Genomic DNA, 23,065 nt, shown 5'->3' on the forward strand with positions numbered 1-23,065 from the left:
TTAACGGGAATGAATACTTTCATGTTTGAACAATTCTTTCTATGTACGTCATTGCTGAACTGATGCTGGCTTAGTCTGGGTTCCAACCGCCAGGGGGGAGACGTTAGTGTGATTGTGCCTGGCCATCATCAGCCGGCTCTGATTAATCTGATTAATAGGAGATGGCTAGACCTAAATGGACTAAATGAGCACGAAATAAACATTAGCTCAGAATCTCAGATGGTCGCGGCTTTACATAGCCCTGGAGGCTGGAGCACTTGCAAACTGGCAATTGATAATCATTTCTAGAAGGATAAGGGATTATCAAGACCGCAAAAGTTTTTTCGAGGTTTTGACGACATCATGTCATAATGCCGAGGCTGAATAGAGATGTTAACAACCTTTTGAACCTTGAAGCCCGTGCTTTAATTTTAAAATCCGAGTTTCCAATCCTTCAGGACGGATTGTCTTACCTCACCCAAGCACTCTCTTCTTTTACTGTGTATTGATGCTGCTATAATGAGTCCAGCTTTGCACTGGCAGACACGGCTTCAAGGAACCACATCACTTGTTATCCATCTGTTACCATGCAATTAATTAATATAATTAATGTCATGGATGACAGGGCTTACCCGTTATACGAAGTCTTGTCTTAAGTTGATGCTATTCTTATACTATTCTCACAATACTAGGTTGTTACTTATTCCTACAGAATTTCGGGAGACATGGACAGGTGTAAGACCACCAGTATCAGAAGTCTCTATAGGAATGAAGTTTTGTTATGCCAGTTCAAGACATCGGACGTTCCCAACCAGATGGTATGTACTGTAAATACCTGACCTAGTAAACACCCTAGGGATGCTGTCAAAAATGCACGTGTACATCCATGATGCAAGTTTCTAAAGTTGATAAGACAGGGGTAATTTATCGAGATTATGATGACAGGATGAATGGTACAATTTGAGAAAGATCGGGTAGAATGAATTGATGAATTTGATGGATTGACAACTGTACGAAACATTAAAATTCGGATGAACCCGTGTTTACGAATCAAAAGCTTACCGTATCCATGGGATTCTCCATGTGTTATCGTCATCCCCTTTTTTCTTCATTCCAGAGTCCACTCTCCAAAATTTAAAGCCTTGAGCCAGCCCTTTATCCCACCTGTGGCTGAAATCCGTCGCATACCGCCAGTGGGTGTTCTCAACACTAAGACGCATGTGCAATGCATCCTGATCACACAGCGTCTGCGAGCTCTAAGCATACCACACTAGATACCGGCCTCTCTACCAGCTGCATACTTACTAAAAGTACATGCACCTACCGAAGCTCTTTGAACGGTTGAACCAATGGTTTCCCAGATGCGACCAAGTGGTTCCAACAAGGGTAGAGAATCGAAGCTGGTTTTATCTACTAATATATGTAGTATGCTTAAAACGTACTTCAACTGTTTCTGTACTGTAACTCGCTTGCCAACCTTACCCACTACTATATGCGCGTGGCATGGCAGGACATCTGTAGGACCAAGAGCTGCATCTGAAGTGCATACTCGAGCTTACCTGACTTAGATAACTCGTTACTCTTCAGCCCAGCCCGAGAGAAAGAGAGAGTGCGCGCCGGGCGGTAATGTAATTCAACTTACATATGCGCACCGGGGACAGTTACATACGTGGCCATCATGTTCATTACGTGCCTACTTAGGTATGTATCCCAATATATAGTCCCGGATTCTTGATAGAAATAAGAACATTGAGCCGACAACCTGCTTAAGTACCTGGTTAGGTCAGTAGGTATCTATACCAGATGATAAGAAAGACATCGGGGCACTTGACTATTATACTAGGTCTGTAAACAAGATACGCCGACGACGGGTGTTGATACGATACGGACTGGCATGGCCTATTACCAAGTACGGCATTGCCGGAGATATCTACATACCAACCTAGATACAGTACGCATACAGTACGAGTACCCAAACAATCTCAATGGAGCGTTTCAGTGCACAGCCTCATTGTCCCAAGCGGACATATGGAGCCAGCATCGAAGTAGTGTAGGTTAGACATGTACTTGAAAGTCGATGTACATGGGATTAATCTAGCCAAACAACATTGAACGTTCAATTACCAGTGGCTATCCACGTCAGACACCCGTTCTAGTATCAGGGAGCGCGTATCGATCACAGCGCCTCTTACCCTTTTCGCAGGCCATACATGGTATTACCTACATAGTACATACTATGGTAGTGAGGTGTGACGACGGAACAGGCTGTGCATATGTTTAAATGATCAGTGAGTGATTACCTACTGGTAGGTATGTGTTCATCCACCTCTATCTTATAGTAAATGTTGTATAAGTGACTGTATACATCCCTAGGTTAGATATACATGCGTACTTCGTAGATGGCTTATGATTTCTCATGTCAAAGTTCAAAATTAAGAACACTTTGTCTATCATTGGTATAGTTATATGCATTCAGTCTTATGTAATGAAGAGAGCAGTTGCCTCAAGCATTGGAATGTGTACATGCATGCCTCTAGATTTCAACTTCAAATGTTGTTGATGTTTTGTATGGGAGGGCGGGAACTTTGATATTTGGCGGTAACTGCCTCCAGAGTCCAGACTGTATTGTACAGTGCATTTGCTGCCTTTAGCCAGTAGTTAGTCTATGGAGGCAGGCTGATGCAAGTGAGATACGCTAAGGTTGTGATTAGTCGTTTTACATAAACAGCTCGTAAGTTCGTAACTAATACAGATATCCATGGATGCGTTAAATAAATAAATAATACCTATTATGTACATACTATGATACTCTTTCTTACCTAATGTCTAGTATCTACTACATAGTTATGTTGTAACAACCGGAAGCTCATAGCAAAGGCTGCAAAGCCCGCTCCAATTTGCATATGTACCTAGAAAGATCGATTGATGGGATCAATCTTGATTGAGGATATACCTAGTATCAATGATGTAGGTAGTTACATGATAAGTATGTATCTGTGTTCATGTTGTGCTATCGGCCGGTTTGTAAGTACCTTACTAGGTATCTCCCGAGTCCAGAATCCAGATGTCTCTTTTAGGCTCCAATCCTCACCTATGTACATAATCCAAAGAAAAGAGCGGATTATTATCTTTCTAGCCATTCCCGAATCTCTCGTTGCTACGTTAGGATTGAGATTGTCATCTTTGGTGTTAGTCTAACTTGTTCGATACTGGAAGATCCGAGAATTTAGTCTCAAGTGCTGTTGTTTCTTGTTTCTGGCTTCCTTATCCTGTACTTCACTAAGTGGGTAAACCCGTTTCCTTGGAAAACGTTGCTACGAAGTATACCTACATACGTACATACTTGAAGCAAGCTCGGGATGATTTGAACATTGAAGGTGTTTCTGTGACCTTACATGCCTAGGCACGTTAATAGTCACTACTATGTAGTCAAGATGTAGCTGCCTTACGTACATCTATACAATTGTTGTTTTGTGCATTCATAATATAAGAATCCACAACTTGAAGCGTTATCCACTTTACATAGGTACGTAACTCTACTGTCAAGCCTCCCATCTTTGTCCCATCTCTTATGTATTTCATCCCTACCCTTGCCAACCAACACGCATCCCGGCCGAATACAGCCATGGATGGTACGAAGGTTGTGGCCAAAAGTTTAGACCAAGATATACCTCAGCCCCACAGTGCGCCACTCTTTTCCGGGCCTCTACCAATAATAGGTATACATTTAACGTCAAATCCCCCACAACCCTTAAGAGTATAACACCTTATAGCACACTTAAACGCTATAATGTGCTATAAACTTCAAGCCTTCAGTCCTAAACAACCTGAGATTATAATATAGATATTTACATTAATTTAATAAAGAAAAAAATTACAAAAATTTCTATTATTAAATAAACTGATTAAATAACGTAACAATATATTTAATATTTGTTAAATAAACTTATAAGGCTTTATAAGTAGGTAGGTATGTTGGCGATGATATTTCCTACAGTGGTAGAAAAGTGGAGGAACTGTGGGGCTGAGGTATATCTTGGTCTAAACTTTTGGCCACAACCTTCGTACCTGTACTTACACAGTACAATACCTTAGGTAGATAACTACGTCCTCTAGAACATGAAAGCCAGTAGGCCCAGTACAGGTACCTAGTAATATACTACATAGCCCTGGATGTATTCTGTGGGTAGCAGTCTACAATAGATGCATACGGGGCCTGGACCAGGCCTAGGCTAGCCCAATTTTGAACAATTGCCCCCCAAAATCGAATGCTACCGACGCTACCGACACCTACCTTCTTTACACCCCTCCCGCACCGTTTTTTTATTTATTTATTTTTACCATAGCATCATTCGCAATGTATGTACGTAGTACTAATTGGGCCTGTATTTTATTGATCCAGTAGGTACCACAGCTTTTTTGGCGTCTGACTGGTCTGTTTTTTTTTTTTTTTTTTACCCTCGGTTTCATCCTTCACTCAATTCTTCTACCCTGTTTCTTTCCCCCCCCTCCATTTCACTTTAGTCCCTCTTCTAGTCACTCTAGTAACTCCAGTACCTCTACACATGTAACTCCATTTCTTCCATCAACGCCCGTTCTATGCACTACGCTATCTGTCTTGTCTAATTCTTGCTGGCCACGCCCTCGTACCCGTCATCCGCCGTTCGTCCAACCATCGTTCGACCACGACAACCTTGACTCCCCCACAGGGCCCGCTACAGCTAGTTGCTTTAGAGTCGTCGCGTCCGTTCATTAATTTTCCCCCCCTACTTCTTTTGACGACTTCGAGAATTTCATCCTCCCTCTTCCTCTCCCCCCGCCTGGTCCTACGTTCGACCATCTATTCCGACCCGCTCCCTCGAACCTCGTTTCTTGTCCCTTTTTTGTCCTCTCCCATCCCACACGACCTGTCTCCAGGCTCGTCACGCTCGTTACAAATTTTCAACGTCTGGCTTCTTGGGCATTTTCAATTGCTGTGTGGATCGGAATCTCTCCAAAGGTGTTGGATTACCTGCAAGCCTCTTGCTAGGTGAAGACTAGGGTTAAATTAGACGCTATCGAATTTCATTGTCCCATTTCTAGCGGCCGTCTGGAATGGGCCTGTGAGTCGCCAAACGAATAAGCCCGATCTGCGCCAATACATTCGTCCCGCCGCCGTTTCGTCAGCTAGGTGTTCGAATAAGCAAGGAGTGTACAGAGATTAGGAGTATCGTGAGTTGAGAGGATAGTAATAATAAAAAAAGCCGGTTTTCAGGGACGTGAGACAGCTATTACAAGCCGTCACACCCACGCCGTGTCTGGGTTGGTCGCTGTAGTACAAGGCTACCTGGGCTAATTCCGACGCCATCGTGAGTACGCCCGCACGATACACAGGCACCGAGACACAGGAATTTCGCAGGGACATTTTATCCCGCTAGTTTTTGACTGGTCTCCATTATGGCACCAGTAGCGCCGCGTCTGAAGATCCTCTCAGGTTCGTTAATTTTCATCTCTGTTACTTGCAATTCCCGCTTCAGCTTCTTCTTATCTCTTGAACAATACCTCTTCTCCCTTCAGTACTACCGTCATCGGAAGAGACGGAGAGCCTCTCACTTTGTCATTGCTTGTCCCTCGTTCCTTAAATTCACTTGAAAATACATCCCTTACACTCATTTCTCCCCATTTTTAACTCGAACGGCACGGCGCGCTGGCATATGCCTCGATGCCATTGGGAAGCCGAACCATGGGTGACAGTGAGCTAATGAGAGTGTGTGTAGTGGGTGGAAATGCTGTTTCTGCTTTCCTGTCTTGGAGACTTCAGGCTACTAATGCATGCGACGTAACCCTCGTTTGGAAGTCGGGTTTCGAGACTGTCTACCAATATGGCATCTCCTTCAAATCTGGATCTTTCGGCAATGAGCGCTTCAAGCCTCGACGTGGTAAGTGGGCTATTTTGCCAATCTCTTGTATATAATCTCTGTCTTTGCTAGCCTAACCCTCCTTTGCCTAGTTGTTCGAACGCCAGAAGACGCCGCGCAATTCAAAGAGGGGGCATTCGACTATATCATTCTTTGTATCAAGGCTCTACCCGATGTATATGACCTCGCATCCGTTATCGACGCCGTTGTTACACCTCAACATACTTGCATTCTTGTCAACACAACGCACACTCTAGGTGTCGAGGCCGCCCTGGAGGAAAGATTTCCGACCAATGTCGTCTTGTCGCTCGTTTCGAATGCCGAATTGAACCAGCTGGGATCAAGCGAATTTGAGCATAGTGGTTCAACTGAGATCTGGGTTGGTCCTGCGAATAAAAGCGGCAAAATTCCATTGGCTATACAGGAAGACATGGCTCAGGCCCTTGCCATGACGCTAAGCTCCGGTCGTGTCGATTGCAAAGTTTCCAAAAATATACGACAGCAACAGTTCGAACGAGTTATTGGGTAGGTCATTATTTGGATAAATTTGGATAATTGTATACTAATGTATTAGGCCTATTGCTTTTCACCCCGCCAGCGTCATTTTTGATACGCCTTCCCACGCAGCTCTTTTAGAAAAAGCTGGCGTCAGACAACTAATTTCAGATGTAATTGACGAACTTATTGCGCTTGCCACTGCGCAAGGATGCACACTCGACGCCAAGTTTAAGGAGAACACGATTAAGGAACAATGCGAGCCTTCGGATAGCCCAAGCATCATGTGGCAGGATTATGTGGCTAGAAGGCCAATGGAAGTAGAAACATACCTCGGTTCACCGATCAAGCTAGCTCAGAGTTCTGGCGTCAGTTTGCCCCGGATTGAGACGCTCTACGCCATTTTCCATAACCTGAACATCGTCAACCAGTCCAGACCTAAGGAGACTAACGGACTACCGGCTGTTTCTGGTTCACCAACCGCAGCGTCACCGATGCCTCGTATGTCATCAGGCCCAGCACCCCGCCCCATGGTCAACGGCCACCCCAACGGCCACCCCAACGGGAATGGTATGCCGCCAATGCGAGGATCCAGGCCTAGAAATTCATCTAATCTTAGTGGTCCACCTCCAGGTATGCGTCGACCTCCGCCGATGAACGGCGGCCCTCCCAACGGACACAGACCTCCTATGAATGGCGCACCGAACGGCCACCCTCCTTCACGAGCAGCATCCAGGCGTGGATCTTTTGACGAGGCCGACCTTGGAGAATTCAGCCACCTGGTTGTATACGAGGATTCGACGGACGCTGCTGACGCGGGTTATAATGCTGACACTTCAGATATCGCCCTTCGCGAGAGAGAACTCCAATTACGACAGCGCGAGATGGCATTAAAGGAGCAGGAGATGCGCATGCGACGTGGCCCACCACCTGTTAGTGCTAGGAGGCGTGCCCCCCCAGTGCGTAGTGGAGGTGGCGTGTACGACGATGAAGACGAGGAGGACGACTATTTCGACCCGAACTCGGGGCCAGTCGCTCCCATGATTGATCCTGACAATTTCGATATGATGAGTGTGACATCTAGGAAAAACCGAAGCAAAGTCCCCCAGAGCCAGAGCGACATACGGATGAACCCTGAAGGTCCCGGAGGAGGAATGCCGTCTCGTGGCAGTAAATGGCGGCCAGGATTTGGCAGAAACCGTTCTAGTCAGATCGTAACTGCTGCTCCTGGTCTTCACGACAACATACTGGATGACCCGATGATGAATTTCACGTCCAATCGGTACGGTAATGTCGACCGGGGACAGATGCAAGCGGGATCTAGGGCGAATTCCTTAACGGCAACGCATATACATGATTTTCAGGCCGGTCCCGGAATGGGTGGTGGAGCGTATCCCAGACGTGCTAGTCAATCACCGGGACAGCCGTACAGCCCCTCAGTTCGAGGAGGGGCACCTGGGCGACCGTCGCCGCCTAACGGCTTTGGGGGACCTGGTGTTAATGGACGCCCGTCGCCTCCAGATGGTGTACGTCAGCCAGTTCCTAGGTATCCTCCTGGTCAAGGCAACATGGTTGCGCCACAGCAAGTTGAACAACGTGTCGGGGTGAGCTCTCTCCAACCACCAAATACGAAGACAGCCAGAAGTCTGACCGGCAGTGCGAGCGCTAGCGCGGGGAGTGGTGAATCAACGCACCTAGGCTCCGAACCCTCCGCTCACAGCAGTCAAAGTAGTCTCGGTCCCCGACCTCCGATCGGAGTCCGCTAAACGATCCGAACCACGAACAGCGAAGTCAAAGATAAAAGGGTGGGTTCTTGAGTGATTCGCTAATGGGGGCGAATAATATCCTCCCCCTTTTTTCTTAAAGCCGGGTTGATTTACGGCCTTCTCACCCGACAGTCGATTTCTTCTCTTTTGTTTTGTTTTGTTTTTGTCTTGTCTTGTTTGCAGGTTGGCTGCCGCTATTGCGGTGGTATCAGGATTTGTCGAGTTCGTTTTATTCGGATCACGGCGCATTCGATACGGTTAGATGGAATCGGGTTGGATTACAACATAACGACGTACACACATAATTCTTTTCGTCTCGGCAAGGGAAAACCACGTACATAAGCATTTTTCTTGGAAGGTTGAAAGCAGTGGTATTCATATTCGGTAATATTGCATTGGGATGCGGGGTCTGCCGTCGCCTTTTTTAGGGAACACATATATTCCTCTCTATTTACGACTCTACATCGCAAAGTCTCCGCTTTCGTTTTCCGACTCGGCACCGATCAAGTAATTGCGTCTGCAGTTGATGTGTTAATTAAAACATGCAGGCAGCCAGCCAGGCAATATCAACAAATCTCGATGAGAAGGACTGGACTTGTCTAGAAGGCGTGGGATACCTCGACTTTGGCCTGGTATCAAAAAAGCAAAACGCCATGACAGGAATGTGCATAGAGTTCCCACACAACGCTCAGTTGCGCGTTGTCCGCTAGATATTCAGTCGTGTTCTATTACGCAGTAGACACTTCCCCACACTTGGAAATGGCTGGTATCCAGCTTTGTGGAACCAGTTCCAGACAGGGCACTGTTTACAGATGATACTTGAACTGGCTTGGTCATCAGGTCAGGGTGCAGTGTGTGTGGGATAGAAAGATAGAAAGGGGGCGGACAATTGCGTGGCAATAAGAGGCGGAGCAAGAGCCGGGAGAGGGAAGGATTGTTGGTATCATGACCATACACGCGAGGACCGTTTCTTTGTTTTATTTGTCAGTTTCTCGCTGGACTTTAATATTGTAAAGACAGGCACAGTACGTGTGAGGCTGGGGCTCGAGTACCAGGCTACGAAAAGTAGCCAGTAAAGCAGTAAAGCAAGCATGAGAAGGAAAAGGCTCAAGGTCTAGGGTGATGGCGTCAAGAATTAGAGGAGATCACCATAATGCGACTCTTTTAAGAGCTAAGCTTAATTAACAAGGGGCCGGTTATTCGCGACAACCAAAAACATGGAAAGAGCAGCCTCGAGCTATCAATGATAATATCGATTCCGCACTGCTTACCCGGGCATGTCTATGTAATGCTACTAGGTTAGGTAGTAAGATGGACGATGATGCTACACGTGTATCGAGATATGTACCTACCTTCATGTACCTAGGTATGGAGGTATAAGTTAGGTAGATGTATGGATGAATTTATAGACATCCACATGTTTGTTAACTGAAGATATTCTCAAAGTCTATTTTAGAGTTGACAGCCACATGCTTAAGACTGTAGGTTTCTTGGCGATAGTAGGTACAAGTATTTACCTAGGACCTAGGTAGATGAGGTAGTAACCCGTCCGTCCCGCCCGCGCGCGGCCGAAGCTTTATTTCAACGCGGTCACGTCGTACTTCCAAGTTGTTACCTAGGGCTATATGCCATGTTGTATGTATGTGTGTACCCGGTCCCCGTTGATGTTTGCTACTATGTACCTAGTAGTGCATGGTGCATGTGTGTATTTCAAGGTTGTATAATATGTATATACCCGTGTAAATATTGGCAAAAAAAGTGTTGAAAATTGAAATCAACATTAAAGGTACTAGGTAGTGAAGTGGTTGTTACAGAGAGTCCTTTTGAATTTCCAGGATAACTATTGGATGTAGTTAATTGGAAGTTGGGGATTTTAATTGGGGGCGCGGCAGGTTGTGGGGACTGGAAGTATTTACCTAAGCACATAACAATCATCAATGGTTATACCTCACAGAATCGCACAACATCAACATATCATCTAAAGAAAGAAAGAACAGCCACCAGGAAGCGAGCTCTTGTATACGTGCCTACGTAAATCTACGTAAATAACTATCCTATACTCTTCACTGTACCTACATCTACCATACTTTTTTTCTTCCTCTTTCGCGAACGATCTAGGGAATCAATTCCCTTGTTTGTTTATTTAGTTCAGTTGCGCGCCAACGATCTACGTCTACGTCTACGTCTACGTCACAGCCCGCAACTTTCAACAACCCGTGCCTAGCATCTCCTAGGTACTAGGTAGCAGGCAAATACAGAGAGAGAGAGAGAGAGAGAGAATGGCTACCCGAAGCGGAAGCGCCGCCGACCGCACCATAGCCATGCATGGCTCGGCCGGCATGACGAGGGCCTCCATGGCCCCGCAGACTTCCGGGTCCGGGACGGGGTCGGGGGGCGTGGTTAAGGCGCGGCAATTGGTGCGTTCCCTTCCTTCTATCTTCCTCTTCTCCCCTTCATTCATTCATTCATTCATTCATTCATTCATTCATTCATTTATATCTATCTCTCCATCTATCTACCCACCTCGTATTCTTTACGATACCTGTACTACTACTATGCTTCACTATCGAGGAAGGACTTGAGGGAGGAAGGAAAGGAAGGCTAAGCTAACGAAAACACAGTCGCACCTCCACTCGCAGCTCGCGCAGCTCTCGGCCAACCTCGCGGACACGGAGAACCTCCTCCGGATGACGAGTGTCCAGGCCGAGGCTATGAGGGGGTTGGGGAGCTGGCATGGCGGGATGTAAGTCTTATTTTTATTCTCTTCTTTCGTTCGTGTGACTTACCTAACCGCATATATTTCTTTTCTGGCTCCGGATATATTCGTATGAGGGGTTGCTCTAGATATCGACACCTAGGAGCCGTTGCCGCCGGCGGTTCTTACATACATACCTAATATATATATGTGTGTGAATGTAGACTAACTGGTCTAATGCAAACAGGTTCATGGCCGCAAGCAAGGTGTTAGGCGAGGAGTCGGTGAAGGAGCAGGCACAGAGCGGCAGCAGTCGGAGGTGAGCGTACTCAGCTCGGAGCCCTAATCAATCTCAGAGGTAGCACGAGTGCCACGTGTACGGCCCGGTTCATGCGGTCCGTTTTGGGAACTACCCTACCCAGGCACCTAAGCTGCGCAGACGGGCTTGCCTCCGAATCCCGTGGCGGCGCAGTGGAGTTAGGACGGATGAACTACATCAGTTGGGCTAGGTAGACAGGCAGATAGGTAGATAAGCTGTGATGCGGCCTATGTGTGTAGGCATTGTACCACGCCACCCAATGACAAGCTACTCGGTCTCCCTTCCGGTAAAATGCTACCATGATCAGGGTGGTATCTGCTGCGGATCCACCATTCGATAACTATGCAATTCTGCTGCACTGTGGGTGGCTTTTTGAGATTGTTCTGCCATGCATTAAATGGCCTACATAGGCAGGGTAGGTACATATCTAGCTAGCTAGGCCGCGTTTGATCCTCCTGGGTCGTGATACTCTCAAACAGGTATGTACCTAACCCATCCACGTCGTAAGGCTGGGTAGGTACTTAGATAATTACCTGTTTAAGCATTGGCATATTGTTGAAGGTTCCTTTTTATCGTTCTATCCATGGTCAAAGCGAAACTCGTTCTTTGGTCCGAGGTGCTTGGTTCTCGAAGTCAATAGATATGGTAGGTACTTTTGATAGGCACGTGTTGGGTAGGTATGTAGGTACTAGTTATGTAGGAGAAAATATAGTGTTCTTACCACACACTTTGTTGCGTGGTAAAATGATGTGGTGGGTCGCCTCTAACTACTGGCGATATGACACTGTTGTCTGGGACTTGACCCATTTCAACTTCTTATATCAAAGGGAGGTTCAGCTGTTGGATACATTATACAAGGGGCTGTTGGCTCTCAGGATGCTGGTTTTTCTCGGTTGGGAAGTCTGTGAACTTTGCACGAGTAAGTGGAGCCATAGTGGATAGACTTGGGGATATATCTTCTTTTATAGTAGGTACCTTCTGAACCCAACTCAGTCAACGCTGGCTGGGACTTCGAAGACCTCTATACCAGGTGTCCACATGCTTAAACCCCTCTGAGCTTCAAAGGAACGTAGGGTTGAAAGCCATCCTGTGAGCTATGGTATGTACCGCGAGATCCGAGTAATCGCTCTCCTACATATGATCATGATAATCCGGTGTCCAGGGTATCTTGTCCAGCCCACATAAACAGCAAAACTGGGAATCAATTATCGAAATTATCACACTGCGCGAATTTTCACAGGCTGGCTACACGCAAGACCTGATGTGATATACCCTCATATCCTGAAATATACCACCCCTTTCAGACCTCGCCAAGCCCCTTTTCGGTTAACGATTTGACATACGCGATGGGATACTGCATCTTCCCACTCATTTAACTTAACTTAGATACATAATACGAATAGTTTATAGTTGAGCAATCCTGCTATCTACAGGCTAAATCAAAAGGCGCCTTATATCTGTACTAGTTAGGTAGTGATGGAGGGAAGCCATGCATGAGTGATAGGGGCCGGAGTGAGTCCTCGGGCCGTGCGGCTCTTGGTCTTAGTCTACAAATCGGCATATTATGATGACTACCGGGGTAGTTAGCCAGGTACAAAGAGATGAGTTCAGCTTCAAACTATCTATAGTCTCTGGGTATGCTACAGCTTCATGGTTTTCATAGCCACCCACTTTAGAATGATGAGGGGTATTTAAGAGTGTACGAGCGCCTACTTGCCACCTGTGTGCCTAAGGGGGGCCTTGAAGTCTTCTACATAACCGTTCGATATGTGCGAGAATACCCAGTAGGTAGTTAATCCTCTGGTGTACCCAGCTTCACCTGAACTTGTCTCCAGCTTGTATCTGGTTACACACGTCGCTTATAATCATCCAAATATACTACTAGTATCGAGAAAGGATTTGAATGTTCGAGGCTGTATCTATCGGCTCCGAAATTTTGGTACTTTATTCCCAGTATTTTCGTGGCGTTACTGGCTGCGCCGTGATATGTACAAACTTAGCTATGGAAATTAAGGAATCATCTGCTTCGTAAATCGCCATTAATAGTAGTCAAGGGGGAAAAAAGAACATTGCAGATAGGTATCAATACTGCCCGTTTAAAATTAAATCTTCTCCTTGGGTATCACAACTAGCTGCATTTGAGCTATCACGTTTCTCTTCCCCTCGTACCTAGGTAAGCACCTACCTTTGTAAAGTGTAGAAATACGATATATAGCCTTGTTCAAAAAGGTGTGTTACACTGGCTGTTGGGTTGCATCCCTATTCTTGGAGCCTACCAGGCTCACGCGATGTGGTGGCCATCCCACATGACTTTTAAGACATCAAGTATTGATCACGCTAATACGCCCCGTCAGGATGGATGCTAATGGAGTTAACAAGACAAAAGTCCCGAGGAACCTAGGATTGCTTTATAAACCTCCAGTTCCGAAGTCGACCAAACTGCTTGTCTCTAGCCCAGTCTCGCCCACACCGAGAAGTTCCCTCGACACCAGCACACCATGCCGTCAACTTTCTCTCAGGCTATCCAAGTCATAGCCAAAAGCCTCAGTCCCATCCCCAAGTATCAGTTCACTCCAGGAAATGATGACACCACCAAGGAGACCGGCATTCTCAAAGACCTACACCATTTGGGAATCGAAGACTACAAGACACTGAAAGATGTTTTGGAAACCGCGGCTACCGGCGAGGAGGACGATGACTCGCTCTTACAGGAGCGGGTCGTCACCTTGCTAGCCAAACTCCCTCCCCATTCTCGCGAAGGCAGACAGGCTACCGACGCTTTCATCAACACGCTCTGGGACTCGCTTGAACACCCACCTGCTCAGCTCGGGAGTGAGAAGACTCGGTATCGCGAAGCAGACGGGTCATACAACAACCTGAAAGTCCCTTCCATGGGCGCTGCCAACACGCGCTATGCCCGAACCACACCCGCTTTGGTATTTCAGGCGCCGAATCCGCCAGATGCGGGACTCATCTTCGACAGCCTCATGGCTAGAGACGACAACTCATTCCGCGAACACCCAAATAGAATATCTAGCATGCTATTCTATCTAGCGACAATAATCACCCACGATATCTTTCAATCTGTGAGTCGGAGAGCTTTAGCTGACACCCCCCCCCCCCCCCCCCCCTTTTTTTTTTTTTGTTAGCTTTGTGTATTTAGTAGGCAGTACAGTTTCTTATACTAAGCGAAAAGGATCCGCGCGACGCAAACGTCAACATGACCTCGTCATACCTCGACCTCTCGCCTCTGTACGGCAGGAATGCGGAAGAGCAGAAAGCCATGAGGACATTCAAAGACGGGTTGCTGAAGCCGGACTGCTTCTCGTCCAAGAATCTGTTCGGACTTCCTCCGGGTGTCGGCGTGTTTTTGATCGTAAGTCAGAGTGTTGTGCCTTAGTATTCAAAAGAACCCCCCCTCTTGTACCCCTGACCTATGCCCCTGATAATATACCTCCATTCTTTGTGAAGTAAATGATATAGGTAGTTGTTAACTTGAGTGCCTAATCAGATGTTTAATCGATTTCACAATTACGTTGTGACCAACCTTGCAGCGTAAGAACCCATGAACAGAGAGATATCCCCTTTTCTATGCTGACAGTCATGGTGCCAGGATTAACGAAGGAGGCCGCTTCTCCAAGCCCACCACCACCACCAACGACAGCAGCAACTGGGAGGCCTGGGAGAAATACGACAACGACCTCTTCCAAACCGGACGTCTCATCACCTGCGGGCTGTACGTGAACATCATCCTCAAGGACTACGTGCGCACGATCCTCAACGTGAACCGCACCGCCTCGGCCTGGGACCTCGACCCGCGGACGCGCGAAAAGAAGAGCGCGCTCAACAGCGCCCCCGCCCCGCAGGCGACGGGCAACCAGGTCTCGGTCGAGTTCAACCTCGTGTACCGCTGGCACAGCGCGCTGTCGGCGCGGGACGCGAAGTGGGTGACCGACGACCTGCGCACGCACCTCGGCGGCGCGGACCCCGCCAGCGCGAGCGTCGACGAGGCGCTGCAGGCCCTCGCGCGGTACCGTCTCGGCATCCCCGCGGACCCGGCCGACCGCGAGCTCGCGGGGCTGCGGCGAGACGCGGACGACGGCACGTACTCCGACGACGCCCTGGTCGAGATCCTGTCCGCGTCCGTCGAGGACGTCGCGGGCGCGTTCGGCGCGAACCAGGTCCCGGCCGCGCTGCGCGTGATCGAGGTGCTGGGCATCGCGCAGGCGAGGGGGTGGCGCGTGGCGACGCTCAACGAGTTCCGGCAGCACTTCGGGCTGAAGAAGCACGCCGCGTTCGAGGACATCAACCCGGACCCGGCGGTCGCGCGGAAGCTGATGGCGCTGTACGACTCCCCCGATGCCGTGGAGCTGTACCCCGGCATCGTGGCCGAGAAGCCGAAGCCTCCTATGTCGGGGAGCGGGCTTTGCGTTAATGTTACCACGAGCCGGGCGATCCTGTCTGATGCGGTGGCGCTGGTGCGTGGGGATCGCTTTTACACTACTGATTATACGCCGGCGAATTTGACGAACTGGGGGTACGTGAGGTGTCTCTGTTCCCTCATAGTTACACATTACCCCTATTGGAGGTGTATACGGTACCGGGGCTAACGTCTACTCAGATACAACGAAGCCAACTTCGACCTAGGGGTGAATCAAGGACATGTGATGCACAAGCTGATATTCCGCGCCTTCCCCTTTCACTTTGTGAATAACAGCATCATGGCGCATTTCCCCTTCGTCGTGCCGGCAGAGAACAAGATTATCCACGATGCTTTGGGAACATCCGAGCTATATTCGGTGAGTGATTCCCAGCCGGCTTTGTTTGGCACCTTCGACCATTGTAACGGAAGATACTGATACACATGGTGCTTAACCAGTGGGAGAAGCCAACGCGACAGATGGACCCCGTGATACTCAAATCCCACGAGGCCGTCAGCCAAGTGCTTGCCAACAGCCAGGACTTCCACGTCCCCTGGGGCGAGAGCATATCCTACCTCGTGAGCTCGGCGGGCAAGACCTTCGGGAAGGACTTCTGCCTCGCGGGCGACGGCCCCGCCAACCACCAGAGCCGGATCCACGTCGAGCGGTGTCTGTACCAGCCGACGCAGTGGGAGGCGGAGATCAGGCGCTTCTTCGAGCTGACCACGACGAACCTCCTGAAAAAGGCCGGCGTGGCGCTACCGCCCAGCCCGGGGCTGCCTGGAGAGGAGTTCGAAGTCGACATCATCCGCGACGTCATCGTCCCGCTGAACACGCGGTTCGTGGCCGAGTTCTTCGGGCTGCCGATCAAGACGGCGGAGACGGCGCCGCACGGCATCTACACGGAGCACGAGCTGTACGGGATCCTGACGGGCATGTTCTCCGCCGTCTTCTTCGACAGCGACCCGGCCAACTCGTTCAAGCTGCGCACGCGGTCGCGCGAGCTCGCGCTGGGGCTGGAGCAGCTCGTGCGTCTTGAGGCGGGCGCGGCGAGGACGGGTTGGGTTGCGAATGTGGCTGCGCGGCTGGGGATCAAGACTGCTGGTGCTAATAATCATAGCAAAAACAGTAAGGTGGGTGGGGTGATAGGTACGAAGGGGGGCAAAGGCGCCGAGAAAAAGGAAGAATGGCCGTCGCTCCCGGATTACGGTAGACAGCTGCTTTTGCGGATGATGGAGAAGGGCAAGACGGTTGAGGAGTGTGTTGCCGGGACTGTCATGCCTATCAGGTGAGAAGGCAACTTTTTGCTTTGATCCCGTTCCATTCATCCTTCTCCAGGTAGCTGTTCTCCTTGAACCTACCACCTAACCTATGTGTCTTGGTGATTGGATCATCCTTACTTACCTCTCCCTATAGTGCCGCCGGAGCAACAATCATGTCCGGCCTCCTCTCGCAATGCCTCGATTATTTTCTCGGAACCGGAAGTGAGCATCTGCCCGAACTGCACCGTCTCGCCCGCTTGGACACGAAAGAAGCCGACGAAGCCCTCATGCACTAGTAAGTCCCCCCCTTCCCCCTTTTACCCTACCTACTTGCCTGCTTACCGTCCACCCTTTACCCTTTACCCTTTACCCCTTACCTCTTACCCGAAAACTACCCCCTCAAACAAAACCAAAACTAACCACCCCTCTCCCCCCCACCCCAGCATGCTAGAAGGCATCCGCCTCCTCGGCACCGTCGTAATCGCCCGCACCATCCCCCGCACCAGCACCCCCCAAACCATCATCGACGAAACCCCTTGCCTCGCCCCTCCCCCCCACCCCCCCTCCCTAATCCCCACCCCCAACCCTCCCCCCTCCCGCCTCGCCTCCCGCGTCACCTACCTCCTCCCCCCCTCCTCCCGCGTCCTCCTCTCCCTCACAACCGCCTCCCACGACCCCCACCTCTTCCCCTCCCCCTCCACCCTCTCCCTCTCCCGCCCCTTAACCTCCTACTCCCTCTCCTGGGGCGGCAGCGCCCACAGATGTCTCGGCGAACCCCTGACCCGCACCGCTCTGGCCGCGGCATTCAAGGCCATGTTCCGGGAGCTGCCCAACCTGCGGCGAAGCGGGGGCGAGATCCGCGGCCTCGATTTCCACGAGTGGCGGGGCCAGGCTGGGCGGAAGGCTGTGCGGGGGGCGGCGGGGGGCGAGTGGACGGGGCTGAGGGTTTACCTCACGGCGGACGAGGGCGCGTTTTCGCCGGTGCCGACGGGGTTGAGGGTGCGGTGGGATGGGAGACCGGGCGGTGGTGCTGCTACTAATAATGATGTTACGAAGGGAAGAGGGTCTGAAAGTGGAAGAGGAAGTAGAGAAGGGGCTTGGGTTGAGGTTGGCCGTCGGAGTAGAGCAGAGTAGAGTCGGTTTATCTTGTCACTTAAGTACCTGTAAACTTTTGGATGACTAGGCGAGGCACACGGAGTTTTTGGTTTGGGGAATTTTTCTGCGAACACTGGGGTTTGCTGTTTTTTCAAAGTTAGGTACTATCTTAATATATTGGCTATTTCCTATAACTATCTGCCTCAGTATCCATACGAAATTGTCGGTGCTTGGGTATATCTGAACCTAACGATACAGGCAGTGCAATCCTAGATAGGTAGGTAGTTACTGGAGCACTGCTATGATTCATATTCACTTCTTCATATACGCCAAGGACGAGACATCTACTTAGGTTGGTAGGTACTTGATGCTGATATATATACTAAGGCCTATACAACTTGTATGCATCCCTTCTATGAATTTATACAGGCTCTCGGACTTGCGAGTGAATCAACAAGTGTTGGTAGAAAAATAAGCCTACCTACCCGTTGTGGCAAAACGCCCGTCTAACCGTGTTCCTGATTTATACACTCTATTTAGGAATCCACGAACTTATTTAAACGTTGAGCTGGGCATACCTCCGGCCTTCGTCGCTGCTACTACTAATAGTAGGCTTCGCGGCGCCGATCTTAATACCACGGCCCTCTTTCATCGAGTCTAGACTAAGGACGCTGGCCACACTACCACTCCTGCGAGTCGGCCTATGCCTGGTCGATGGACTCGGGGTCACTGGGTCTGGTAGGTCTGTCGTACCGTCATGGCCGTTTGTTTTGGAGCTGTCCCCACTTGCTGCCACGGCGGTTTCATCAATGCTGGTGATGGGGTGAGTGTGAGTCGGTGTCTGTGTGGAGCTTGCTGGAGGAGTGGCAACTTGGGAGATCGAGGAGTGATTCTCTTGATCTTCGCATGGTTTGTGTTCCACTCTGAGACTAACCTCGCCTCCATTCTCCGGTTGCGCATTAGACACGACGGATGTGCTGTCAGACTCGAGTGTGTCGCTATTGCGGTGCACGCTGTTCTTATTAGTTTATAATTCTGTGCAACCAGTATGACTTGGTATTCAGGGTCATATGAGCTTACTGTTTGAAAGCATTAGAAGCAATCATGCTGACACTGCGCGCCCGCTGATAGCTCTCAAACTCCTCTAAGGAATGTGCCGCATCCCTAAAGTTCTCCAGGGCATCAAAGACGTGTTGGAACACTTGAGTATCGACATCGCGAGCCCAGAGGAAGTCTAAGTGCTCGTAATGTGGAATCTCAGTAGCAACTGTCCTGTTAGGCAATTCTCTCAACATGACCTTAATATCCACCAAAGAGTCACTTCCCCCATAGACAAGGACTATTGGTGTCCGAATATTACGAGTCGGGAACCTAGCAACTTTCGTATATTTGCTCGACGTGTTGATAGACAAGGGAGTCTGTACGTCATCGTCGTACATCTGGAATGACCGATTGCGAATGATTTGGAACCAATGGACAACCGACTTGGTGCTGGTGAAGGAGTATAAATGCGGATAGGCAGCAAGCTTTTGACTGACAGAGATATTCTTGGTTTTCCAACCGAAAAGGAAAGTCAAGCCCATGTCGATAAGTTTAATAAAAATCGGCGGGTACAGGATAGACTGCCACATGGTCGCGGAGCTAAGAATAGAACGTCTGCCAAAAAGGAGAAAGAGGACCTGAGGTGAAGCTTTGATGAGAGCGTCGACAATGCCATTGTTCAGACCGGCAGGCGACATAGCAGGTGCCAATGCGATGAAAACATTTATCTGTTCATTGAGTCCGGGGTGCACAGCCAAGCTAGCAAATGCCTGCGCGGTCCCTTGAGAGAAGCCAATATAAGATAGGGACGACTGCCTGGTAGTTTCCAAGATGTAGTTGATGGTGTCTGGTATATCGTAAAAAGCGAACTCATCGATTGAGAAGTTCCAAAACTCGATAGAAGTAGGGGGGTAGTTGATTGACTTCTTGGAATACTTGTTACCACGGTTGTTTCCCAACTGATATGCATGGTTAGTTAACACATCCTCACTGCCACAAGGAGACGCAATGTATAACATACCCAGACATCGAAACCACTCTCTACCAACATGAATGGTAGACATCTCTGAGCATCAGTGAGACAAACCCAGACCTCACTGTTCATCAGAAGGCCATGGTGAAGGTAGACGACCCGCTTCTTTATGCTAGTGGGTCCGTCGTTGACTTTCATATCTTCCTCTCCCTTTCTCCATGCGAGGCGGTGTATTCCGAGTAGATACCCATCTTTGGTCTGCAGCACATGTTCTTCGGCCGTGTAGCCAAACATGGCACAGATATCAACGAAGTCCGAGGCATTCCGGATCGACGTCGAGACGGCTAATATAGTGGGTTAGTTTTACTGATCACCTGGGTATTTGAAGGATAGACGGGCCGTACATTTTCTCCTTTGCTCGGCTCTCTTCTGCGCGGGCGACGTTAACCTGTTAAACAACCGTCGCGACGCTCGGTAAAAGAGATTTATCAAAGTCGAAGCTAATTTACGTATGTGTTAGTACTGGTAACACGAAAAAATAATAGGTAAAATGGTGTTTGGTGTTTGGTGTTAGCATACGTAATGCGAGCGTCAAGACTCGGACGAGGGCCTCAAGACCGACAAGACAAAAGGACCCTACAAGGGCAATGTACTCTACACTTCACCACCCATTGATTAGTTATACATGGCGATAAAAGGCCCCTAACTGTGCAGAAATAACCAACATATTCAAACGACCAAGGAATGGTAAAGGCATCTTGTCGTCTTCTGTCGTGTACGACACTTAAGCCAAAGTAGGAAGTTAGGAAGCTTAGAAGCTAGGAGATGAATGAAGCGCGATGTTAAGCCCAGCGCTGCGCTATCGCGACAAGCTGTTCATTTTTTTTTAAAAACCCAAGCTGCTCGCGTATATAGGATTCCAGGGCTGCGAAGGGATAGTGAACCGTAGAATTTTAAGGGTCTTGAGTTCCAAAAGGGTTAGGAAGGGATTCAAGTTGTATGGAAAAGAATCAGCTGTGGAAGTATAGGTAGCTGTTGGTGATGTCACATGTGAATGGGAATTGGAGCGTCACGCTAGACAGCTAGTCAGCTAGACAACGAAACGGGACAGCCGGTGTCTCTCGAACAGGATATATAGAAGAGCATTGACTACTAGGAAAGACACATATGAATGCTGAAGATAAGAATTGTGTGAAGAATAATATAGGTAGGTACTTAATAGATAGGGTACCTAGTAGGTAAGATAAAGAATGGGTTAGGTAATATGTAAATATTTTAGAGTTTAGAAAGAATTGATATTGATAATACTGAAGTCATTAAACTTCCTGCCAATGCTCATTTCCTTTCAAAGCACGACGAGGGAAGCTGCTCTCTTTCGAACGCCCTGTTTCTCCACATTATGGATGACCCTAGTAGGCTGGCAGCTGCTTGGATGGTGGAAAGAATTAGCTTACCCCTGGTCCCCTGCGTTATGGCACATGCTCTGAATCCTCTGATGCTGTAACTAATACCCATTCCGTTGACCAATTAGAATTGGGTTATTTTTGAAGCTTGGACCACGTACCATTTCGTAAGTTTCCATATTCCAATCGCGATAGGAACATCTGATCCGGGCTATTTTGCTTTGCGACATAACTACCCATGATAACCATACATCATACCTTGAATATCCAATATACATATATAATCCTTCAGCCTCAGTCAATTCAGTATGCCGAGCTCATGTAAAGAAATAAGTAAGTAGTATGCCTCAATAGTCAACATATTGCAGAATATCACATAGACATAATCTGAACTTAGAGCTAATCTCCATCACAACTACTAGGAGCCGCATTGGCCGAATGCCTACAAGAGTCCGAGTGCGTCATGGTACAACGACACACAGCAGCCGACTGCCTGCGCTCTCCTCTCTCAGAAACCCTTCCGACGAAATGCCAACAGCTCAAGAAGGGATTCGGCGACTGCAGGCGAGGCATGATCGACATGCGCAAGCGATTCCGCGGCAACCAGCCCATCACCTTCAAGAGTCTCGAGACAAGCGAGAAGTCCGGCGAGGGGTATCAATTATATGCTGGCAAATCCGCCTTCGCCGGCTCTGTGCGCAAGACAGACGGGGACGAGCCGGAAGCGCCAGATTGGCGAGAGGTCGAGAATGAGAAATACCGGAAAGAGCAGGAGGCAAAGAAGAGTTGACGAGTCTATGATGAGGCAAAAACTAGGATGAACAAAAATGGATAGGTAGGTATATTTCAAGATACCTAGGCATTGGGTGGCGTTGGGGTTAGTTATTCTTTTCATATTCAAATCAAACCGAAGTTCCTTTCTAGGGATTTCAATGGCAGTGCATTCCTCTCGATCGGTCAATATTAATATCGTGGTCTGGTATTATCTCACACCTCATTTTTTATTTTACTCGTGCCGTGCCTAGACCATGAATTGCAGCTGTCATTTTCAATAGTGCAACTTAATCACTCTGCTAATGTTCTGCAAAGCAAGAAACATTTAGCGCGCAACATTTAATTATGCACCTCTAAGTTCGAGTCTTTGAGAAACAGAAGAAAAAATATAAAATCAAGAAGCGACAAGCACTAAGGTCACCTAGACTTTAGCACTTTTACTGCAAGTACGTTAGTTATTCGGGCTTGCCGTCAAGGTAGTTTGTTATACAATCCCATGCGAGATCGGCCAGTCTTGGCAAATGAAAGAAAAAAAAAGACCAGAAAAAAGACCAGAAAAAAAAAAGCCAAGGGTCCGTGACGAAAGTTTTCATCTGTGTATCCATTCTGCCCCTTTTTGAGATCTATCGCGTATTACATACACTGTTACAGTTCAGGTGATCCTTGAACATTGACGTGACAGCGATAGTTCTGGGACTCGTGACTCTACATCAATCGTTCAATGTTTCATGTAGTTGTATACAACCCTTTCCCTTTACATACACCTACACATACACATACGCATACACATACACATACCATACACATACATAGCTTGCGAAACAGAAGATCTCCAACAAGGATTTATAATATCAAGAGTTTATATATGTATATCTCCCCTACCTGGTATGCGATAGTATATTGATATTTTTGATCTATTGGAGATATCAAAGTTCTGAGGTTATA

At 48.4% G+C, this 23,065-nt stretch overlaps 5 protein-coding genes across 5 annotated transcripts; 4 read left to right on the forward strand and 1 right to left on the reverse strand.

Moving 5' to 3' along the window:
- Nucleotides 1-5,415: 5,415 nt before the first annotated feature.
- GGS25DRAFT_515553 (ApbA-domain-containing protein) lies at nt 5,416-8,137 on the forward strand (the record flags this gene model as incomplete). The annotated part of the gene is made up of 4 exons (XM_049263093.1): nt 5,416-5,452; nt 5,736-5,897; nt 5,969-6,401; nt 6,451-8,137. 4 exons carry the CDS (start codon nt 5,416-5,418, stop codon nt 8,135-8,137), a joined length of 2,319 nt encoding a protein of 772 aa, XP_049113956.1.
- Nucleotides 8,138-10,036: 1,899 nt separating this feature from the next.
- Nucleotides 10,037-11,451, forward strand: GGS25DRAFT_504009 (DASH complex subunit Hsk3 like-domain-containing protein). Its single transcript, XM_049262100.1, has 3 exons — nt 10,037-10,554; nt 10,759-10,880; nt 11,080-11,451. Exons 1-3 carry the CDS (start codon nt 10,417-10,419, stop codon nt 11,153-11,155), a joined length of 336 nt encoding a protein of 111 aa, XP_049113957.1. The 5' UTR covers nt 10,037-10,416; the 3' UTR covers nt 11,156-11,451.
- Nucleotides 11,452-13,478: 2,027 nt separating this feature from the next.
- GGS25DRAFT_534154 (linoleate diol synthase precursor) lies at nt 13,479-18,226 on the forward strand. Its single transcript, XM_049265735.1, has 8 exons — nt 13,479-14,237; nt 14,348-14,527; nt 14,663-14,706; nt 14,765-15,688; nt 15,773-15,950; nt 16,031-16,860; nt 16,989-17,129; nt 17,278-18,226. The coding sequence occupies exons 1-8, from the start codon at nt 13,650-13,652 to the stop codon at nt 17,966-17,968; spliced, it is 3,576 nt and encodes a 1,191-aa protein (XP_049113958.1). The 5' UTR covers nt 13,479-13,649; the 3' UTR covers nt 17,969-18,226.
- GGS25DRAFT_504017 (alpha/beta-hydrolase) lies at nt 18,116-21,371 on the reverse strand. The gene is made up of 6 exons (XM_049262101.1): nt 20,669-21,371; nt 20,523-20,602; nt 20,348-20,443; nt 19,992-20,287; nt 19,010-19,929; nt 18,116-18,942 (listed from the first exon to the last, which is right to left on the reverse strand). Exons 1-6 carry the CDS (start codon nt 20,698-20,700, stop codon nt 18,486-18,488), a joined length of 1,881 nt encoding a protein of 626 aa, XP_049113959.1. The 5' UTR covers nt 20,701-21,371; the 3' UTR covers nt 18,116-18,485.
- A 159-nt stretch (nt 21,372-21,530) lies between these two features.
- On the forward strand, nt 21,531-22,456 carry GGS25DRAFT_504018 (cytochrome c oxidase assembly protein PET191-domain-containing protein). Its single transcript, XM_049262102.1, has 2 exons — nt 21,531-21,679; nt 21,769-22,456. Exons 1-2 carry the CDS (start codon nt 21,655-21,657, stop codon nt 22,134-22,136), a joined length of 393 nt encoding a protein of 130 aa, XP_049113960.1. The 5' UTR covers nt 21,531-21,654; the 3' UTR covers nt 22,137-22,456.
- Nucleotides 22,457-23,065: the final 609 nt, after the last annotated feature.

Source organism: Hypoxylon fragiforme (genome assembly GCF_022984875.1).
Source record: "Hypoxylon fragiforme strain CBS 206.31 chromosome Unknown GGS25scaffold_8, whole genome shotgun sequence".
Taxonomy (NCBI): Eukaryota; Fungi; Ascomycota; class Sordariomycetes; order Xylariales; family Hypoxylaceae; genus Hypoxylon; species Hypoxylon fragiforme.

What these genes read in the sequence shown, in the direction of transcription:
- GGS25DRAFT_534154 (XM_049265735.1), top strand. Translation starts at nt 13,650, where the DNA reads ATGCCGTCAACTTTCTCTCAGGCTATCCAAGTCATAGCCAAAAGCCTC. An exon ending in GTTGTGACCAACCTTGCAGC is followed by an intron (nt 14,707 to 14,764) that starts GTAAGAACCCAT and finishes TCATGGTGCCAG; the next exon opens with GATTAACGAAGGAGGCCGCT. An exon ending in GCGAATTTGACGAACTGGGG is followed by an intron (nt 15,689 to 15,772) that starts GTACGTGAGGTG and finishes ACGTCTACTCAG; the next exon opens with ATACAACGAAGCCAACTTCG.
- GGS25DRAFT_504018 (XM_049262102.1), top strand. Translation starts at nt 21,655, where the DNA reads ATGCCGAGCTCATGTAAAGAAATAA. An exon ending in GAGCTCATGTAAAGAAATAA is followed by an intron (nt 21,680 to 21,768) that starts GTAAGTAGTATG and finishes CACAACTACTAG; the next exon opens with GAGCCGCATTGGCCGAATGC.
- GGS25DRAFT_504009 (XM_049262100.1), top strand. Translation starts at nt 10,417, where the DNA reads ATGGCTACCCGAAGCGGAAGCGCCGCCGACCGCACCATAGCCATGCAT. An exon ending in TGGTTAAGGCGCGGCAATTG is followed by an intron (nt 10,555 to 10,758) that starts GTGCGTTCCCTT and finishes ACGAAAACACAG; the next exon opens with TCGCACCTCCACTCGCAGCT. An exon ending in GGGAGCTGGCATGGCGGGAT is followed by an intron (nt 10,881 to 11,079) that starts GTAAGTCTTATT and finishes TAATGCAAACAG; the next exon opens with GTTCATGGCCGCAAGCAAGG.
- GGS25DRAFT_504017 (XM_049262101.1), bottom strand. Translation starts at nt 20,700, where the DNA reads ATGCCTTTACCATTCCTTGGTCGTTTGAATAT. An exon ending in AGCCGAGCAAAGGAGAAAAT is followed by an intron (nt 20,288 to 20,347) that starts GTACGGCCCGTC and finishes CCACTATATTAG; the next exon opens with CCGTCTCGACGTCGATCCGG. An exon ending in GCTTCTAATGCTTTCAAACA is followed by an intron (nt 18,943 to 19,009) that starts GTAAGCTCATAT and finishes TAATAAGAACAG; the next exon opens with CGTGCACCGCAATAGCGACA.